The sequence below is a fragment of the Oryza sativa genome, chromosome 4 (genome assembly GCF_034140825.1).
Source record: "Oryza sativa Japonica Group chromosome 4, ASM3414082v1".
Lineage (NCBI taxonomy): Eukaryota > Viridiplantae > Streptophyta > Magnoliopsida > Poales > Poaceae > Oryza > Oryza sativa.
Window position 1 is genome coordinate 17,190,411 of NC_089038.1, and position 16,199 is coordinate 17,206,609.

General features: G+C 37.8%; 1 protein-coding gene across 5 annotated transcripts; it reads right to left on the reverse strand.

The window, feature by feature from the left end:
- Positions 1 to 311: 311 nt before the first annotated feature.
- LOC9271365 (phospholipid-transporting ATPase 2) lies at positions 312 to 14,328 on the reverse strand. Of its 5 annotated transcripts, XR_001545613.3 has the most exons (26): positions 13,966 to 14,328; positions 13,337 to 13,520; positions 12,370 to 12,583; positions 11,499 to 11,615; positions 10,548 to 10,640; positions 10,300 to 10,474; positions 9,998 to 10,164; positions 9,688 to 9,792; positions 8,829 to 8,926; positions 8,590 to 8,732; positions 7,398 to 7,494; positions 7,203 to 7,312; positions 6,923 to 7,087; positions 6,158 to 6,312; positions 5,941 to 6,021; positions 5,720 to 5,840; positions 4,915 to 5,018; positions 4,317 to 4,448; positions 3,261 to 3,414; positions 2,276 to 2,393; positions 1,985 to 2,158; positions 1,819 to 1,870; positions 1,441 to 1,541; positions 1,197 to 1,324; positions 976 to 1,126; positions 312 to 869 (listed from the first exon to the last, which is right to left on the reverse strand). XR_001545613.3 is itself a non-coding variant. In XM_066309356.1 (25 exons), the coding sequence occupies exons 6-25, from the start codon at positions 10,418 to 10,420 to the stop codon at positions 621 to 623; spliced, it is 2,625 nt and encodes an 874-aa protein (XP_066165453.1). In that variant the 5' UTR covers positions 10,421 to 10,474; positions 10,548 to 10,640; positions 11,499 to 11,533; positions 12,370 to 12,583; positions 13,337 to 13,520; positions 13,966 to 14,328; the 3' UTR covers positions 312 to 620. The 5 variants fall into 5 exon arrangements, 3 of the variants coding, with proteins under 3 accessions (XP_066165453.1, XP_015636805.1, XP_015636808.1); XM_066309356.1 differs by lacking the exon at positions 1,441 to 1,541 and having other exon boundaries at positions 11,499 to 11,533; XM_015781319.3 differs by lacking the exon at positions 1,441 to 1,541.
- Between the last annotated feature and the right edge of the window lie 1,871 nt (positions 14,329 to 16,199).

Sequence of the window (16,199 nt, forward strand, 5' to 3'; positions counted from 1 at the left end):
ACACAGTAGCTGTTTTCTTGGGTTGATTTGCCCCAACCCTGTAGAATTGGCGAACTTAGATCCGATCCAAATGGTTATCTAGTAACCATTTGGTGTATAGTTTTGGTGTAAGAAGTTTAAACTTGAACACGGGTATTAAGAAAGTAGATGGAATTAAATAGGATAATGTTATAATTGGTTGAGGAAGAAACTAGGTGAAGTTAAATGGTGCGAGATTGTTATTGGTTAATAAGAGAATGTAAATGGAGAAGTTGTTATATTTTAGGACAAATTCTGAATACTAGAAGCTTTATATTTTGGGACGAACGAAGTACCAAATAATTGGTAGGGCAATAATTGCCATCAAACCAAAACAGCCATATATACTTCTGTTTTAACAGCAAAACTATACATCTGGGATAATTTGGAACACATGTATTTTTTTTCCTGAATTCCAGGCATTGCAGCATTTTTGCAATGAACCTGCGAAACTTTCTTCTGTGCTTTGACTCTCAGAATTTTGTGTGATCAGTAAATCCTATTGCTGTTAGAGACTATGGGTGTGCATGCTAGCATATTGCACTGGTAAGAGATACAGTTAACGCAAGCTGCCAAGGTCTGATGCTGATAGGTGCAGCAGATCATCCGTCAGATGCTACAGAATCTGAAAGAAGAGGCTGATAGGTAGCGCCCCTGTTGCGACGCGAATCGGCTAGTAAATGGGTGAGATAACTGCCAGCAGATATGATCCGTGACTCCATATTTCTGGTGGTATGGGTATGTCCATTGGATTGCTCGATTTGCTGAAGTATGTTGATGGCATTAGGTCGAAACATGTTCCTGAAGTATCTCAAAGCCAGCACCGGGCCCATTCCTACCGCAACAATCAGCTGCAAGAAGATGGTTTCACCAGATGGTTTGAGGAAGCGTAAGGTTAGGCTGCAGTAATAAATCATGATTTACGACGATTGTATCGTAAAAGAAGAGTAGACTTACACCCATGGTTATCCAGTACGAAGGTTGGCTACACAGGCGGAACATTATAGTATACATTTGGAGTGTTGGTACCGCACTGACTATTAAGTTGATCATGTAGAAGGCGATAAAGTTTCCCCATATGAGAATGATTTGCGGATAAGTGAATGAGCTGAAGAAGCAAAAGATGATTTCAGTGATTCACAATCCAATCCTCATGAAGTGCACGAGTGAGAACTTACTTTGTGTCCAGTGTCACAACAAAAGCCTGCAACCAAATGCATCCAGATAGCGCAACCATGGAGAGTTCCTCAATCTCACTTTTTTCATCAGAATATGCACAGATTGTAGTTAAGAATACAACAAGTGCCTGAAATTGCAAGAAATTAGAATCCTATGTAAGATTAAATTTCAAATGCACCTCGAGGGTTTAGAAATTAGAAATTAGAAGCAAACTGAACAGTAGACTTAAAGTACTTTTATTACTTGGTTCGGTTTGATTTTGCCATTTTGCCGGTATTGATTAATTAGGAACATCATACATGGCAGATTCCATCACCACGTTGGCACCAGTTAAAATGCTTAATCTGAAACACTTGTAAATTGTAACACATTTGCTATTTGTTTATATCGCATACAAATTTTTTCAGCATAATAAGGTACATGTATATGTCAATCAGTGCAAGTTCGTGCCTACTGATTTGCATGCACTAACCAATTCACCTAGAAGCTTAACCTGACGAGGAAATGTAAGCTAATTGTTGACAAGATGTCTGTATCGTCCACAAAAAATTGCAGTAATAGAACACGAGTCTATAAGACACTTCAATGTAAATAAAACATGAAAGAATAATACAATCTTACATGGTAAACCGATCGTCCAAACCATCCAGCAAATGTAGTTGGATTCAAAAGCCTGTCAAAGACATGGAAACAAATTATATCAGATACTAATGCAAACCAACTATATAGCATGTTTTGAGAAGTCATCCATTAATCAAAAGCAAGGAAAGGGAATAATCAATTTAACCTTCCAGACTGAGAATAGAGTAAAATCTGGGGATATTGCAGTACTGTTTCCTCAGAGATATCCTTGTCAAAAATTATAGTCGTCACAGGAAGACTTGTATAGAAAACATTATAGGCCATCAGACTAATTGAGTTGAACAAGCTAGTTCCAGAGAGTCCTGATATAAAGGAGAAACTAAAAGAGTGCTAGGTCAGCATTGACAGGTGGCGGTGGGAAAAGCAAAGCAGTAGCAGAAGCTCAGTACAGCAAAAGATATTCCTAACTAAAGAGGATTAGAATCAAGAGACTCACAGAATCTGTATAAAGCATATCAAGAGTGACTTGTAGAAGGAGTACTGTGAAATAAATGCCGTACGATTGTATGAATATCGACCATGGACAAGTATCAACCTTTTGAGAAACTTGAATTCTGAAAAACAATGAGAAAGCACATCCATAGTGCAACGTTTTGAGTTATCGAAAATATAAAAAATCTGGATATCACGTGAAACATGATAATAAGATCAGAGGGAAAATACAAAAAAAAGAAAGAACATAAGCAAAGACATTTATGAACACAAAACTATTGCCAATGAAAAAAGTGATATCTGGTAGTTCATATGGATGAAGCAAAGATTATTTTTTTTGAGAATATAAAGAATGAGCTGAACTGTCTAGCTGCACTTCTTTGAAATCTAGTGAATACGATGGATCCAACATTGAAAAGATTGGATTATTACTGTATATTTCAAGAAATGTCAGCCCCCCATCCCAACACCATATTTTCCAAACCAACACAGATCTAATGTTTTAACATTTATTCATTTATAATTTAAATTCATTTTTTTTATTTCTGAATGATTCCTGCAAACAACTGGTGAAAACTAGGGCCTATATAAAATGCGCCACACTTAGGCCCTGTCTGGAACACAGAAAATTTTTATGCTCCTGCAGGAATTGAACTATTTCCAATTAAATTCCTGCACTACAAACAGCTCCAAGTCCTTGTTTGGGAGCAAAAATCCTGGGTAGGTTATGGGCTATCAAACAAGGCCTAAAACAGCTTTATAATCTCTGGCTACACATGAATCAGTTATCAAAAGTACAAACCATTACAATGAACTGCAGTTATTCTAAAAATAAATAAATTATTTGTTGCATCTATTTTAAAAAAATAAGCTCATGCAAGATTTATGAAATATGCATTTCAGATCAATAAGGCTAACACAGCACAATATGCAAATTAAACATTGGCTACAAAATAGGAACTTGCAAAATTAACGAAAAAAAATCTTACTTCCAATGCTATAATCAGCAGCCCTTGCAGCTTGTAGCCCTTCCCTACCACTAATCCCAACTCCAATGTTTGCCTCTTGAATCATTCTTACATCATTACCACCATCACCAATTGCTAGAGTTAGGTAACCGACAGATTTCAGGAGCCCAACAAGCTGCACAAATGCGAAGGATGTTATTTATTTTAATTCACTAAAAGATACTCCTATATATCAAAAGCATGAGTTGTGAATTCATGATTTGGTACAATTGTAATAATTACTCCCTCAGATTTTTAATGTATGATACCGTTGACTTGTGGACATACGTTTTACCATTCATCTTATTAAAAAAATATGTAATTATCATTTATTTTTCTGTGATTTGTTTTATCATTAAAGGTACTTTGAGCATAACTTATACTTTTGCACATTTGCACAAAACTTTTCAACAAGACGAATGGTCAAAAGTATGTATAAATGTCAACTGCGATACATCATAAACCAGGTGGAGTACATCAAAAGCAACAGCACAAATCCTACCTCCAATAAAACATCTCAAGTTGCATATACAACTGAACCTAGTAATATCTGTGACATTTTTTTTCAGTCGAGGCCTTTCAATAGTATAGTATGTAACCTCTTGCAGATTCAAAGTAAACATATGATGTGCTTCCACTCATTCCTTCGTTCTACTAAAAATAATGAGAAATGAGGAATACAGAATAATGTTAGGCCAGCACAAGTAGGACTTAATTGTTCACTGATTGACATTCAATTATCTAGGGTACTTCCTCTGTCCCAAATTAGTTATCTTCCTACATTCAAATTTTGTCCAACAATACTTGTCACTCCCAAGTACTACTTGTCCCATCAATCACATCACACTCAAATTTCTCCTTATTCTACCCCTCAACCACCCTTCTATCCTCAACCATAAATTATTTTATAAGGGTATTGTAGTCATTTATTCCAAACCTTAGAATATGCCAAACAACTTAGAAAGACAAGTAATTTGGGACGGAAGTAGTAACATTTACGTGACAAGAAAGCAGATAACAGTACAGAAAGAACAAAACCTGTGCTTTCTGCAAGGGTGTCATTCGACAGCATATCGCTGTTCTTGACAACATGGCCAGCTTAGTGAAGGACTCCTTGGAATGCTTTAGAATTATTTCAAGTGCCCATCCATCCAAAACAAATGCACAATCCTGCATAAACAAATTTAACAATAGATAATCCTACTCAGCCTAAACAAGGAGTGAATCATGTAAAAATTATTTTTCATGAAAGATCTACTAATGGCATTTCCATATATCAAATCTTAATATCTTTTGTACATATAGTGAGTTAAGATTTCAAGGTCTGACTATTCGAAAACATCTTAAAAAAAAAAACAGAGGGAGTATTAAATAATTTGAAAAGAAAAATAAGTACATGAATACATGAAAGAAGAAAGGAAAAATATACAAATATAAAAAAAATGAAAAATAAGGAGAGAGAGAAATATGATCAGATAGTTCAAACAGAAGGCATAAATATGAAAGAAAGACATTCCAGGACAAGCAATTTTATTATTTCAACATCTGATAGGCTAAAGTTATATAATAAAACTAGTCAATGGAAGCCCATTGCTACGCATCAAAACTTGATAAATACTTGATTAAGGTGCAATACCTTTGTTACCGACATAGACTTCATTGTTGACAATGCCCTCTCTAAGCTTCTTAATACATCGTGTTCAGTTTTTCCATTGATAGACAACAATTGACCATTCGGCTCTGAAAGTGATACAAGAATTGAGTCCTGCTTATAGCAAAATATATAATATCTTTGTCACGGGCAAGGATTATGTGGACAAGATTCGGGATGAATGGGGATAGATTGGATTATAGTAGATGAAATAACAAGGAATGGTCCTGAATCTAAACAGCGCGACGCTCTCTGTCACACTGAGAAGGCAGGCCGATGGGCACTAAGATAAATCTTGATCTAATGCCTAACTGACAATCTTTCTAGTTTTAAAAAAATGCTTATTAGATGAGTCCTGCTTATAACAAAATACTGAATACAGTAGCACTTTCTGACTTGTCAATTTTACAATACAAATAAGATGAACATTTTTCTTAATCATTTTGACATATCCAAGAGAACAGGTACCCTGGTCTCTTCTAGCTGTAACCCAAGAGACCAGCACTTGAGCACCATACAGTAGAAATGAAATCATTTTATACTAAAAAAAAAGAAGATAATGGACTAAGGGATTAAATATCCACCTAGATGAAGCTCTAATTCTTGAACAGGTGAGTACAAGAACTAATAAATAACAACCCAAACAAAAAAAGTGCCATTAAAAACAAATGATGCAAGCAAAGTCGGGAAACAGTTGTCGTTTTACAGGATAATGCATTTTAATGGAGTAGTAGCCTATACAGCATGCTCAATTTTAATGCATATCAAATTTCTAGTGACAATGCAGTACCAGGTGCTATGAGATTACAAAGAAGTCCAATCTGAATTGCTGTGTGTTGCTTATCACCAGTTAGCATCCACACATTGATTCCGGCACTCTTTAGCAATTTAATGGTTTCCGGCACACCATCCTGCTAGCCACAAGACTCTATTAGAGGTGCAAGAATGCAATGATAACAATTGCAACAAGTAATTCTACTTATTCTAAGAAAAATGGAAGGTCGTGAATACCTGGAGACGGTCTTCTATGGCACTAACACCAAGAATTTGAAGATCTTGCTCTAAACGGTGACATACTTCGGCAATTTTACGCTACATATGATGAAGCATTGCAATATTTAGCTAAGAATACAGTAGTTAAAGTTGGTGAGATAACAGTGTGAACAACAAAAGATACAGAAAATAGTTAAACAATAAATAATAGCCAAGGTCAGGCTCAACAACTTACCTCCCTGTTCTCCAAGGAGCAGCTAGCATCTTGAAATGTTTTGGACCAATCTTTGTATTCATCTTCTTCTAATTCACGCCATCCCAAACATAATGTTCGCAAGCCCAACTGAGAATACATTTCTACTGTCTCAAGATAGGTTCTAATTTGCTGTCCTGTGACATATGGAGAAAAACGCTAACTAAATTAGCAGCACATCTTACCTTTAGTGTCCATTAGTACTGATCATGTTTAGACTTGAAATCTGATGGTACATTACATAAATGACTGCCTCCAAAAAGTTTGGGAATTTTCCAATTTAGTTTGATGCCCAAATTTAAAAGGTTGGTAATATTTTCCCTAGTCAAGGTATGCAATAGGTATATCCCATGTTTGTAATAGATAAGTTGATCCACATAAAGATGCATTACTGCCTTACATCACAGGATTATATGGACTATAATTTTTTATAGTATGAATAGAACTAAGACATTACTCATATATATATATATTTCCTAAGAGCGATATTCTGTTTAATTAATTAGTTCCATCAGTATCAGAACAAGGAAGCTGTTCCATTTAAAATTCTGGAGGGATCTTTATCTACCAGAAGACAGGTTTCGAGTTAGAACAAGCATAATTACTCTTGCCTCGAGATAATTAAATTCAGAAAATGACACCTAAGAATGTATTTATATTCAAGCGAAATGGATTAATTACTCTGGAGGGGTGTACATGCATGATATCACATAAACACGATGCAGTTTTCCCTGTTATACCATGTACCTTGATGGCAACGAGGAAGAATAGCTTCATCAGCTCCTTTAGAAAGAAGAAGGATCTTCCCACTCTGGACATCCTTTACCACAGCAGACATTCTTTTGCGATCGGAAGTAAACTCCAAAATATCCAACAAATCATAATAGAACTTAGAACCGTTGAAAGAAATCTCTGTAGAAATAGAAAATAGTGAAATGAAAGCAAAAATCAGTCTGAGATAAGAAAAAGCAACCTAGTTAGAGCAATTCATTGTCATATCATCTTAATCTAACAAAAATATACCAACCAGCAGTGTTGCTGTCTTTACTCACAAGCACCATATTTAGTTTTGATGCAGCAGTGACCAAAGCTTCCTCGTCTTGTGATTGTGCTTGGTATGTTATAGTACCATCATTGCTGAAATTAGGAAAGTTATAAGGAACAACTAAACAGCAGGTATTTTCAAAGTTCAGTACTGTAACATGAAGAAGATGCCACTTACCTTTTGATAGGAACAACTGTATTGCAAAGAGCCATCACCATGAGAAATTTGACAATATCAGGATCGTTACGCGAAACAGCATCTAGAAGTCTGGCATCTAATTAGAGAGGAAAAACCATTAGTCAGAGAGCAAAACAAAATATTGACCAATAAATGATATATCAATATTGATAATATAATTGAACAAATCCATGAAAAAATTCTGTGTAGTTCCTACAACCTAGAAAAAGGTATCATGCAGTATAATCTGAAAGGCTGAAACAAAGATTAGTGTGTTAGATGTAATGCATGAACAATTCACCTACTTAAAAAGCACGAGTTAATACCCAGGCACATTTATAGAAGGTAAAATCTCCAAAAAATGAGTGTTAACCCAGGCACCTAAGCGGATGTTTGGATGATGCCTAAGGATGCCACAAGCTTAGGAAAATTGTGGCATGAAGCAAAAGTGTGGCTAGAAAATAGTTGGCCACAAGTGTGGTACAGTTAGCTCTAAACTGAGTATGACAAGTGGGACCTAAGGCTAAGTGTGGCATGACACAACTGTGGGAACAGAACAAATACACACCTAAGAAGCTGTGGCATGACTAAAGTGTGTGTGGCAAAGTGAGGGAATGAACCAAACACCCCCTTTATTATCCCTGACACCTTCACATATGCTGAGCCAGAAACAGAAGGTTGATTGAGTTTACAATGTATTGTAAGGACTTACAAATGGGGAGCATCTATTGTTGCTGTTTGCAAATTCCTATTTAACCCAACACTTGTGAATCAACATTTGACATGCCACTGAAGAAAGTCAGACAGTTCATGAACAAATAACATTGTATCACACTAAAGCCCTGTTTGTTTCATCTTAAGATTATTGTAATCTAGATTATAGAACTAGATTACTATAAGCTGAATTATAATAAGCCAATACAGAATAAGCTGCTAGCTGTTTGTTTCTCTGGATTATTATTTGTTTGTTAGCTGTTAGCCACCCAATAATCTAAAGAAAGCACTTTTAGAGTGGCTTACCAAATTATAGTAATCTGGCTTATAGATTATAATAATCTATCATAATAAGCTATCTGTTTGTTTCAGCTTACTCCTAATAATCCAGACTATAATAATCCTAAGCTGAATCAAACAGGGCCTAAGCCCAGAGAAAAGAGAATTTCTGCTGCTAGCTAGAACACAAGTGGATAACCTTTTAAAGCATCTTCATTGTTTTCTCCATACAGAATATCACTTATGCAACATCTTCTGAAAATCATTCTGTTTTCTGTCAGCGTTCCAGTTTTGTCACTCAAAACGTACTCAACCTGTCCAAGGTCTTCACTAATAGCTGTGCTGAAAGAGACACTTATGTAAGCTGTACTAAAAAATAAATAGCTAGGTTGGATGAAAAATCTAAATTCACACATATGGAAATAACATGCCACATACTTAGCTGAATGAGCAGGCGTACATGTTTCCCGATCAAACATTTGTTCATCCCAGTCAATGAACTTTGCATATACACCTTTAGACAGATCAAGAGTTACCTACAACCAGTGCATAAAAAAAAACATTTTGAAAATTACAAGGATTGCAGGAAATACTGTCAAGAACATAACCGAACACTAAAAATAGCTTGTTTTCACTGCCTGGTCTAACTTCTTGTACATGGATAAATGGATTGTCTAGAATCAAACCAAGTATCCAACAACGGGAAAAAAATTTGGATTGTATGTGTTTGTTCAGTGTAGACGTTCTGGCACGCTTCATCCATATGATGCATTGGGGGGGGGGGGTGAAGAATACCCTTGTCAAGTCCCTTTAACAAATAATCGACAACAATCACTTCCCAGTGACCATTGTATAGCGAACATCTACATCAGTGTATAATTAGCACGATATCATGCTATCTCAATAGTTTACTGATTTCTCCAGGCTGTGAGCATCTGAGGTTTTTCAAACAAGGCTTGCAGGCAAGTACAGGGCTCAACAGGTGGCTATCTAGAGGAGGTCCCCGCTGCCAAAGAAGTCAACAAGGTACTGGAGTTGAATTGGCCATCAATTATATATGTTCAATCACATGTTACAAACAGGAACTTGTAAAAAAAATATCTAGGGAAATATTATTTTCTTTACACTATCATGCACATGGCGAAACATTATTAATAAATTCTTCTTATATTTCCTTTAATGTATGTGGGGGGGGGGACTGGGGGAGAAATCACTTCTGCAACATCATATTGTACGCGGCATGGCATACTTCAAAACAAGTACCACATGTGAAACCAATAACTCAAATTAGGCATACCTTCACTGAAATAGGAATCATTATTGAACACAATAGCTCAAAGCGCAATGGTATAATCAAGAAATCATACCATGGTCCTTCCACAGGATACAGCAGATACCATTGCTATGCAAAGGAAGAAAATAACCAGATCAAGAACAGGAATAACATAACATTACATGCAATCCATAACAGTTCAAAATTATAAAATATAACAGAAGAGCCTTCAAGAAGCTACAAGCCTACAACACAACAACATAATATGAATGAAAGTAACAGTGATTTTTCTAATACAGGACAATGGTTATCAGAATTCAGGAAGAAATATCACCTTAAGACCCTGGTTCTTCTTCCAGATATTGCCAGCAAAACCCAGAACAAGAACAACAACAATTTGGAACATAAATATTGCAACAGTGAGTTTGTCTATCATTGCATCAGCAGCAGTGAGCTTGGGCTCTGCGGTTCCCCTGCTCATTCCAGATTTTGTTTGATTGCCTAGAAAATGATTTAGGAGGTAAACCATGCGTTACATGGTGTCTTCTGTACACAAATACTAAAAGATACATTTTAGAGCAAGCAAATCATCAATGATCTAGACAAAAGCATAGTATCTTCAAGTTCTAGGTATACCTGTGTAAACTGCAACTCCACACGCCCATTCTGTGTACCTTAAGTAACATGATTGAAGAAGAGTATTATTGATAGTTAAAGGACATTTTTCACTATCAATGATAGGAGGAAACAAGCGCATGTTAGCGTCAAATCTTCTTATGTCATTATCTGGGTTGGAGCACTCAACTACACCCTGCCAATTCAGAGGGGTACAATCAGAAAGGTGCAAGAGAACAAAACGAATTGAAAGTAGAAGAAAGATTCACCTTGACTCTGCCTAATTGATCTGGAGAAAGGTTAGCACAGATAGAAGGAACAATTCTTGTTTTCAAGTCAGTTTCACCATCTAAAGCAGCTGTCTGGAGTAAAATATTGGAACAATAATTTGGAATTAGCTTGATTTACGGCAGCCAAAGAAAATTATATATTTCTGATAGCATTAGGTAAAACTAAGGATCTGAAAAAACACACTGTTCACGTAAACCAACATAAATCCACCACCTAAGCCAAAGAGATATGATCAAGGATAAAAATAAATGCAAGGAAGTTCATCATGTCAAGTTTCTCATCTACTAAGGAGTGACACCGCAAGAGATTTTGCATATATCATATGCTCTGGGTTTGACAAACTGAGAACAATTTGGTATTGATTGCTGCGAAAATATAGTTAGATACTAATAAAATATAAGGAATGCCATCGGTTAATTAACGCATTCATATATAGAAGAATAGAAGTGCTTCTAAGAAACCACTATAAAGCCACGCTGTATAAGAAATACGCCAATCCATTGAAATCTGGTAAATGTGCACTGATCACTACAGCCAAATCAACTACTGCAAGAATTGTGAAGGTTAATTTCTCCTGAGATAAGGCACAGTATTAAGTCCCTAAATTTGCACAACTGCACCATCTAACCCACTGAACAGCGAGCATGTAGAAATAAAATCTCAGGTCTGTGATCTAGCTGCTTTTAGCACAAAGATCATTTTGCCTGTTATTATTGTACAGGATATGCCCCGGTGTATGGTCAATATATGTAAAGTACACATTCCACAATATTCTGATGTGTTGCCATGTACAAGCATTTCAAGCGAATACACTAACAACATGGTTATGGACATCCCACATGCTACTATTATTAATCCCTATAGGTCCAGGAAATAAACATAGGAAGAATGCAAGTTATTAACTGCTAGTTGTGAATAACTTCATTTACCTCAACATAACAGATGCCCTGAGGATCAGAAGTTCCTATAAGAACAAGATCACATGGTATCTCATCATTCTGATAAAGCCACACTATATTTCCAACATGGATATCTTGTGCTTTGATCTAAAAGCATGTAAATATCTGATTATTAGACAATTACATGTTCAGTGTGTAAATTCAAGTGCTCCTAAATGTAATACTTCTGGCAAATGAAGAATATCATGCACATTAAAACTCCGTATTGCATACATGTTTAGCGTTTCTCAGTATCAACAACTCCTAGGTTTAATTACAGTTTACATTTGCAGATACTGATTGGTACTTAAAATGTATCAATGGGTATACAAGTGTCAATAAAGATGAATTTGCAAATTTAAAATGGTTACAAGAATTAAGGCTTTATTTACCTAAATACGATCAATACAGTTTAGCCACTGAATGGTTATTATGGCAGCAGATCATGCAAAAAGGCTGAGTAAACTGAGCTCTCAGATAAGTTTTGCTACTACAACCTCCAAATAGAACGAGACTAAACAATGCCATTCACGAGTTCCATTATCTTTCATGTTATTTTTAATGCGAACTGAACAGCAAGTAACATGTAGGGTTTCCATCTTATCAGTTTTTGGAGTACGGTGTTGAAAACATAAGCAAATAAGGAATTATAGAATTTCCTTTTTCATATAACACCAACTAATATCAAATACAATGCCTTCAGGCAGCAGATCTCACCTAGACAAGTGAAAACACATGGCTGACAAATGACTTTCCAGCAATAACATAATGAATTCAAATATTGATGTAAACTTACAATAGATTTAGACAAAGTTTCACTACGGTTTTAAAAAACAGAAAATATAACAGAGAAAACAAAAACCTGTCTATGGTTGCCATCCTTTACCACCAAAACTTCCCTTCCGTTTGCTTTCTTGTCTGAAAGGTACCTATTGTAATCATCCCAAGCCTCTTTTGAAGCTGAAACTATGAAGATGATGGCAAGTGGACCCCATGTAGTTGCAGGACTAACAGGTGTGATACTTGACCATAACTGAAGGCAGGCGATTAGAAGAAAATACTGATTCATGAAACGCCTGAATATTCAAAGAAATGGGTTATAATTAAAATCGATATCTCTATGACACGCATAAAGAAGAAAAGTGGTTTAGCATAGATATACCAATGGATTCACGGTTAATAAACAAAACATAAGCACTAAGGCCCTGCAGATATTTTGACAAAATCCTAAAGAAGTGCTAGTCAGCTGGGTCTCATGGTGCAGAACAGAGATCTATAGTACAAACTACAAAGGGGATGAACTCCAGTAAATGAATTGCCCAGGAGGTTTGATCTATTATGGTTAGTACGATTCTTGCAAATCTAATGGAATTAAACCTAGTGACATACTGTTTATTTGAAGACACATAAGCTGTTATGGCCATTTCCAGATAAACAAATAGCATGCAGTATAACACAGAAGAGCCTGGTTTGACTCCATCTTGAATAACACAGGCATACAATTTAGCAATTGCAGTATGCAGGCTGAACAGTCATAACTAGCAGCATAGGCTTCACAAAAGCACATCTTAAACTCCATTGGATTTCACTTTATCTACTAACAATAAGCACGTGGCACCAACCAACGGATGTTACAACAGGTTAGCCCGAAAAGGATACAGCTGTAACTTGCAATAAATTGAGACAAAATGTGACAGCCTCACAGGTAGGCATACAGTTTGTGAAATAAAATGGCTACAGCCTACAGCAGGGTAGCAAAACTATAGTGTGTCCATTTTGCCAAGATCAGAAAGTGTATTTATAGGTCAGCACAGGAAACAAGTCCAAACCTGAATTGCTCCCATAAGTTCTTAGGGAGAAAATTCCAGAGATTATATTTGGTATTTGATATTCGATTGTCACAATAGGAATCCTGCCATGAATCATCATTGATATAGACGAATCTTTTCATTTTGACAACGATATCAATTCCGTGCCATTTGATCACTTCAATGGCAAGAGACAGTCAAAGATCTGAACATAAAAAGACATGATTACTCACAAGTACCAAAGTTGAAGGACAAATAATTCTAGCACACATTTTGAATTTTGTAGCCTCCGGCCTTTTGTGTTCTTTTAATGCTTGCCCGTATTCTTACAAAATCTGAAATGCGATCTGTTAATGTGTTATCAACGTAGTACTAATAATATCTAAGGAAACAAAACGCATAAATGCTACTCCAAGTCTCCAACTAGGACATGAAAAACAGGTAGGTTGATAGCTGCTAAACAAAAAAAATCCACAAGATTTATTCCTATAAAGGAAACTATACATAACCGCGGCGCATAGCTCGAGATTTATTCCAATAAAAAATGCACAATGCCTGCAAGAATTCTTAGGAAATGGAAGAACCCCTCTACACCCGAAGCTTCCCACACTGACAAACGAACGGAAATCAAGTCGGCAAGAGAATCGCACCATACATCGCATCCCTCTTCCATTGCGTGGTGTCCCCGCGGCTGGACGGGAAGCGTATTCCGGAGGGAAGTGAGTAGGCGGAGCCAGGGAGGATCCGGGAGGTTCGCCCCCCTCTCTCTCTCTCTCTCCCGCGCGCGCGCCCGCGCGAGTAGGTTGAACCGAGCGCTGCGGCGAGGTGGTGGTGGTGAGCGCGCGCGGCGAGTAGCGTAACCGCGGGGGGGGGGGGGGGGGGGGGGGGGGACGTCGGCTCCGGCAGCGGCGCGCCCGCGAGGGAGTGGGCGCAGCGGCGGCGGAGCGTACGGAAGCCGGCGGCGTCGGGTCCACGCAAACGACACCTTGTAGCGTTGTTCTAGCGTGCAGCGCGACGCTTCGGTAGAGGAGAGCGTTGGGGAATGGGGAATTGGGGATTGATCGGATGGCTAGAATTTCTCGAATTTTAATTTAGGGCTTGATAGAAAAACACCTCCCAAAATCTTACAAATTATGAACCATTTGATCACTTTGAGATTCGTGCAACGTAACTAAAACCTACTATTCGTCTACTTCTTAACTTCTTAGTCCACCCGCCGCCGCCGCCGCCGCCGCTTTCACACGAATGCTCCTTCGCCTCTCGCGCTGCTACCCGTCGCCCGGCCTCGTTGGGTGGCCGGAAGGAGTCAACGGCGCCGGCGAGGACCTCCCAGCCAGCCTTCTACCCATCCCTCTTCTCTTCCCCAAGGTCCCGGCCCGTTTTCCCCTACCGCCAACGCCGGCGCCGCCTGCCCGTATCAACCACCCACCGCCCATGGATATCCCTCTAAGCCCCAGAAAAGCCCCATCTTCCTCCTCCCCTAACCTTAAACCCTAACCCGCGTGCTCCCTGCCGAAGTTAGGGGTGTCACCGGTGTCAGAGAAAAAGGGGAGTCCGCCAGAGATGGAGGAGAAGAAGTCGATGCACGAATCTTGGCACAGATTTAATGGTCTAAAATATGTAAGATTCCATTCCCAAATTTATGTCAAATGATATATGGCAATTCTGTTTAATTTAACAAATCATCATGTTTGTATATTTTTCCGCAACCGTGGTGTATATACTCCCACCGTCACAATGAAAAACGAATGTGAGACTTTATAATACTATAAATTTAGATAAATTTATGTCCAGATTTATAGTTTTGGGATATGTCACATCTGATACTAAGTTAGTTTTTTATGGAACGGAGGAAGTATGATTCTAACGTATGACTCCATTCTTACTAACACATCCAAGAAACCCCGTACTACCATCAGGGCATGAGGTATGGGCAAATGATTAACCTATATATTGGAGATGCAATTCATTCTTCCGTTCGTCCGTATGTTGCGAGACGACTCAACGAGCAACACCAAACCGATCCAGTTTCCACACGATGCGAGAAGGCATGGGACACCGGAACATCATGCCAGATTTCAACATATCTTATGTTATGCCCATTAACTCTTAAAGCTTAATATGTAAGTATGCCACATTATCATCTACTATTATGTAAAGTTTTTTAAATATCATGTAAACATGATATATCGTTTAAAATTTTGTTGTATTTTTAGAATTGAATATGTAAGCAATATTAAATCATTATCTTCACATCATTTTCACATTATTTAAATATGCACATCTACCATTTGTATAATGTATAACATGTATTTTTCCACATATCCCGCAGCAAAGCACAAGGTATCAACTAGTATAACAACACAACACCAAATCACGCAACAAATTTAAATCCCAAAGGTCACAACTACCGATTAGCTATCGAAGTCAAACACCACCTATATAAGGGCATGTACAATGGAGGCCACGGGTATCAGTGGTCTCAACATCCCAAATAGGATAAGACCACATGAAAGCAATACAATCTACCATGGAGATCACTATTGAGTATGTTTTTGTTTCAACCCCTCGTTATTTATGTGTCAGTTCCTAGTTATTCAATCAATTAGAAATTTTACATTTTAGACCTTATAACAGCAAAAAGAAATAGATAGATACCCTAAACTATACATCCCACTGTCATCCTCTCAATTTTTCCTACCCCACTCTCTCTCCTTATCCCAAACACCATCGTCGCCACTTCTCTTCCGTGACACCGCGAGTCCACGACCGCAGCGCGGCCTCTCCTCCTCCCCCCATCCACCACTGCGCCTCCCTCTTCCACCGCCGGCCTCCACATCTGGCGCCGCCTCTCCCCTCCTCCCTATTCACCATCCCACCGCTC

Bases quoted from the DNA above. Each gene is read 5' to 3' on its own strand.
- LOC9271365 (XM_015781319.3), bottom strand. From the start codon at position 13,458: ATGAAAAGATTCGTCTATATCAATGATGATTCATGGCAGGATTCCTAT. The intron at 8,733-8,828 runs GTATGTGGCATG...TGTCTCTTTCAG, and splicing joins ACGCCTGCTCATTCAGCTAA to CACAGCTATTAGTGAAGACC. The intron at 7,495-8,589 runs GTTATCCACTTG...CTCTCTAATTAG, and splicing joins CAATGAAGATGCTTTAAAAG to ATGCCAGACTTCTAGATGCT.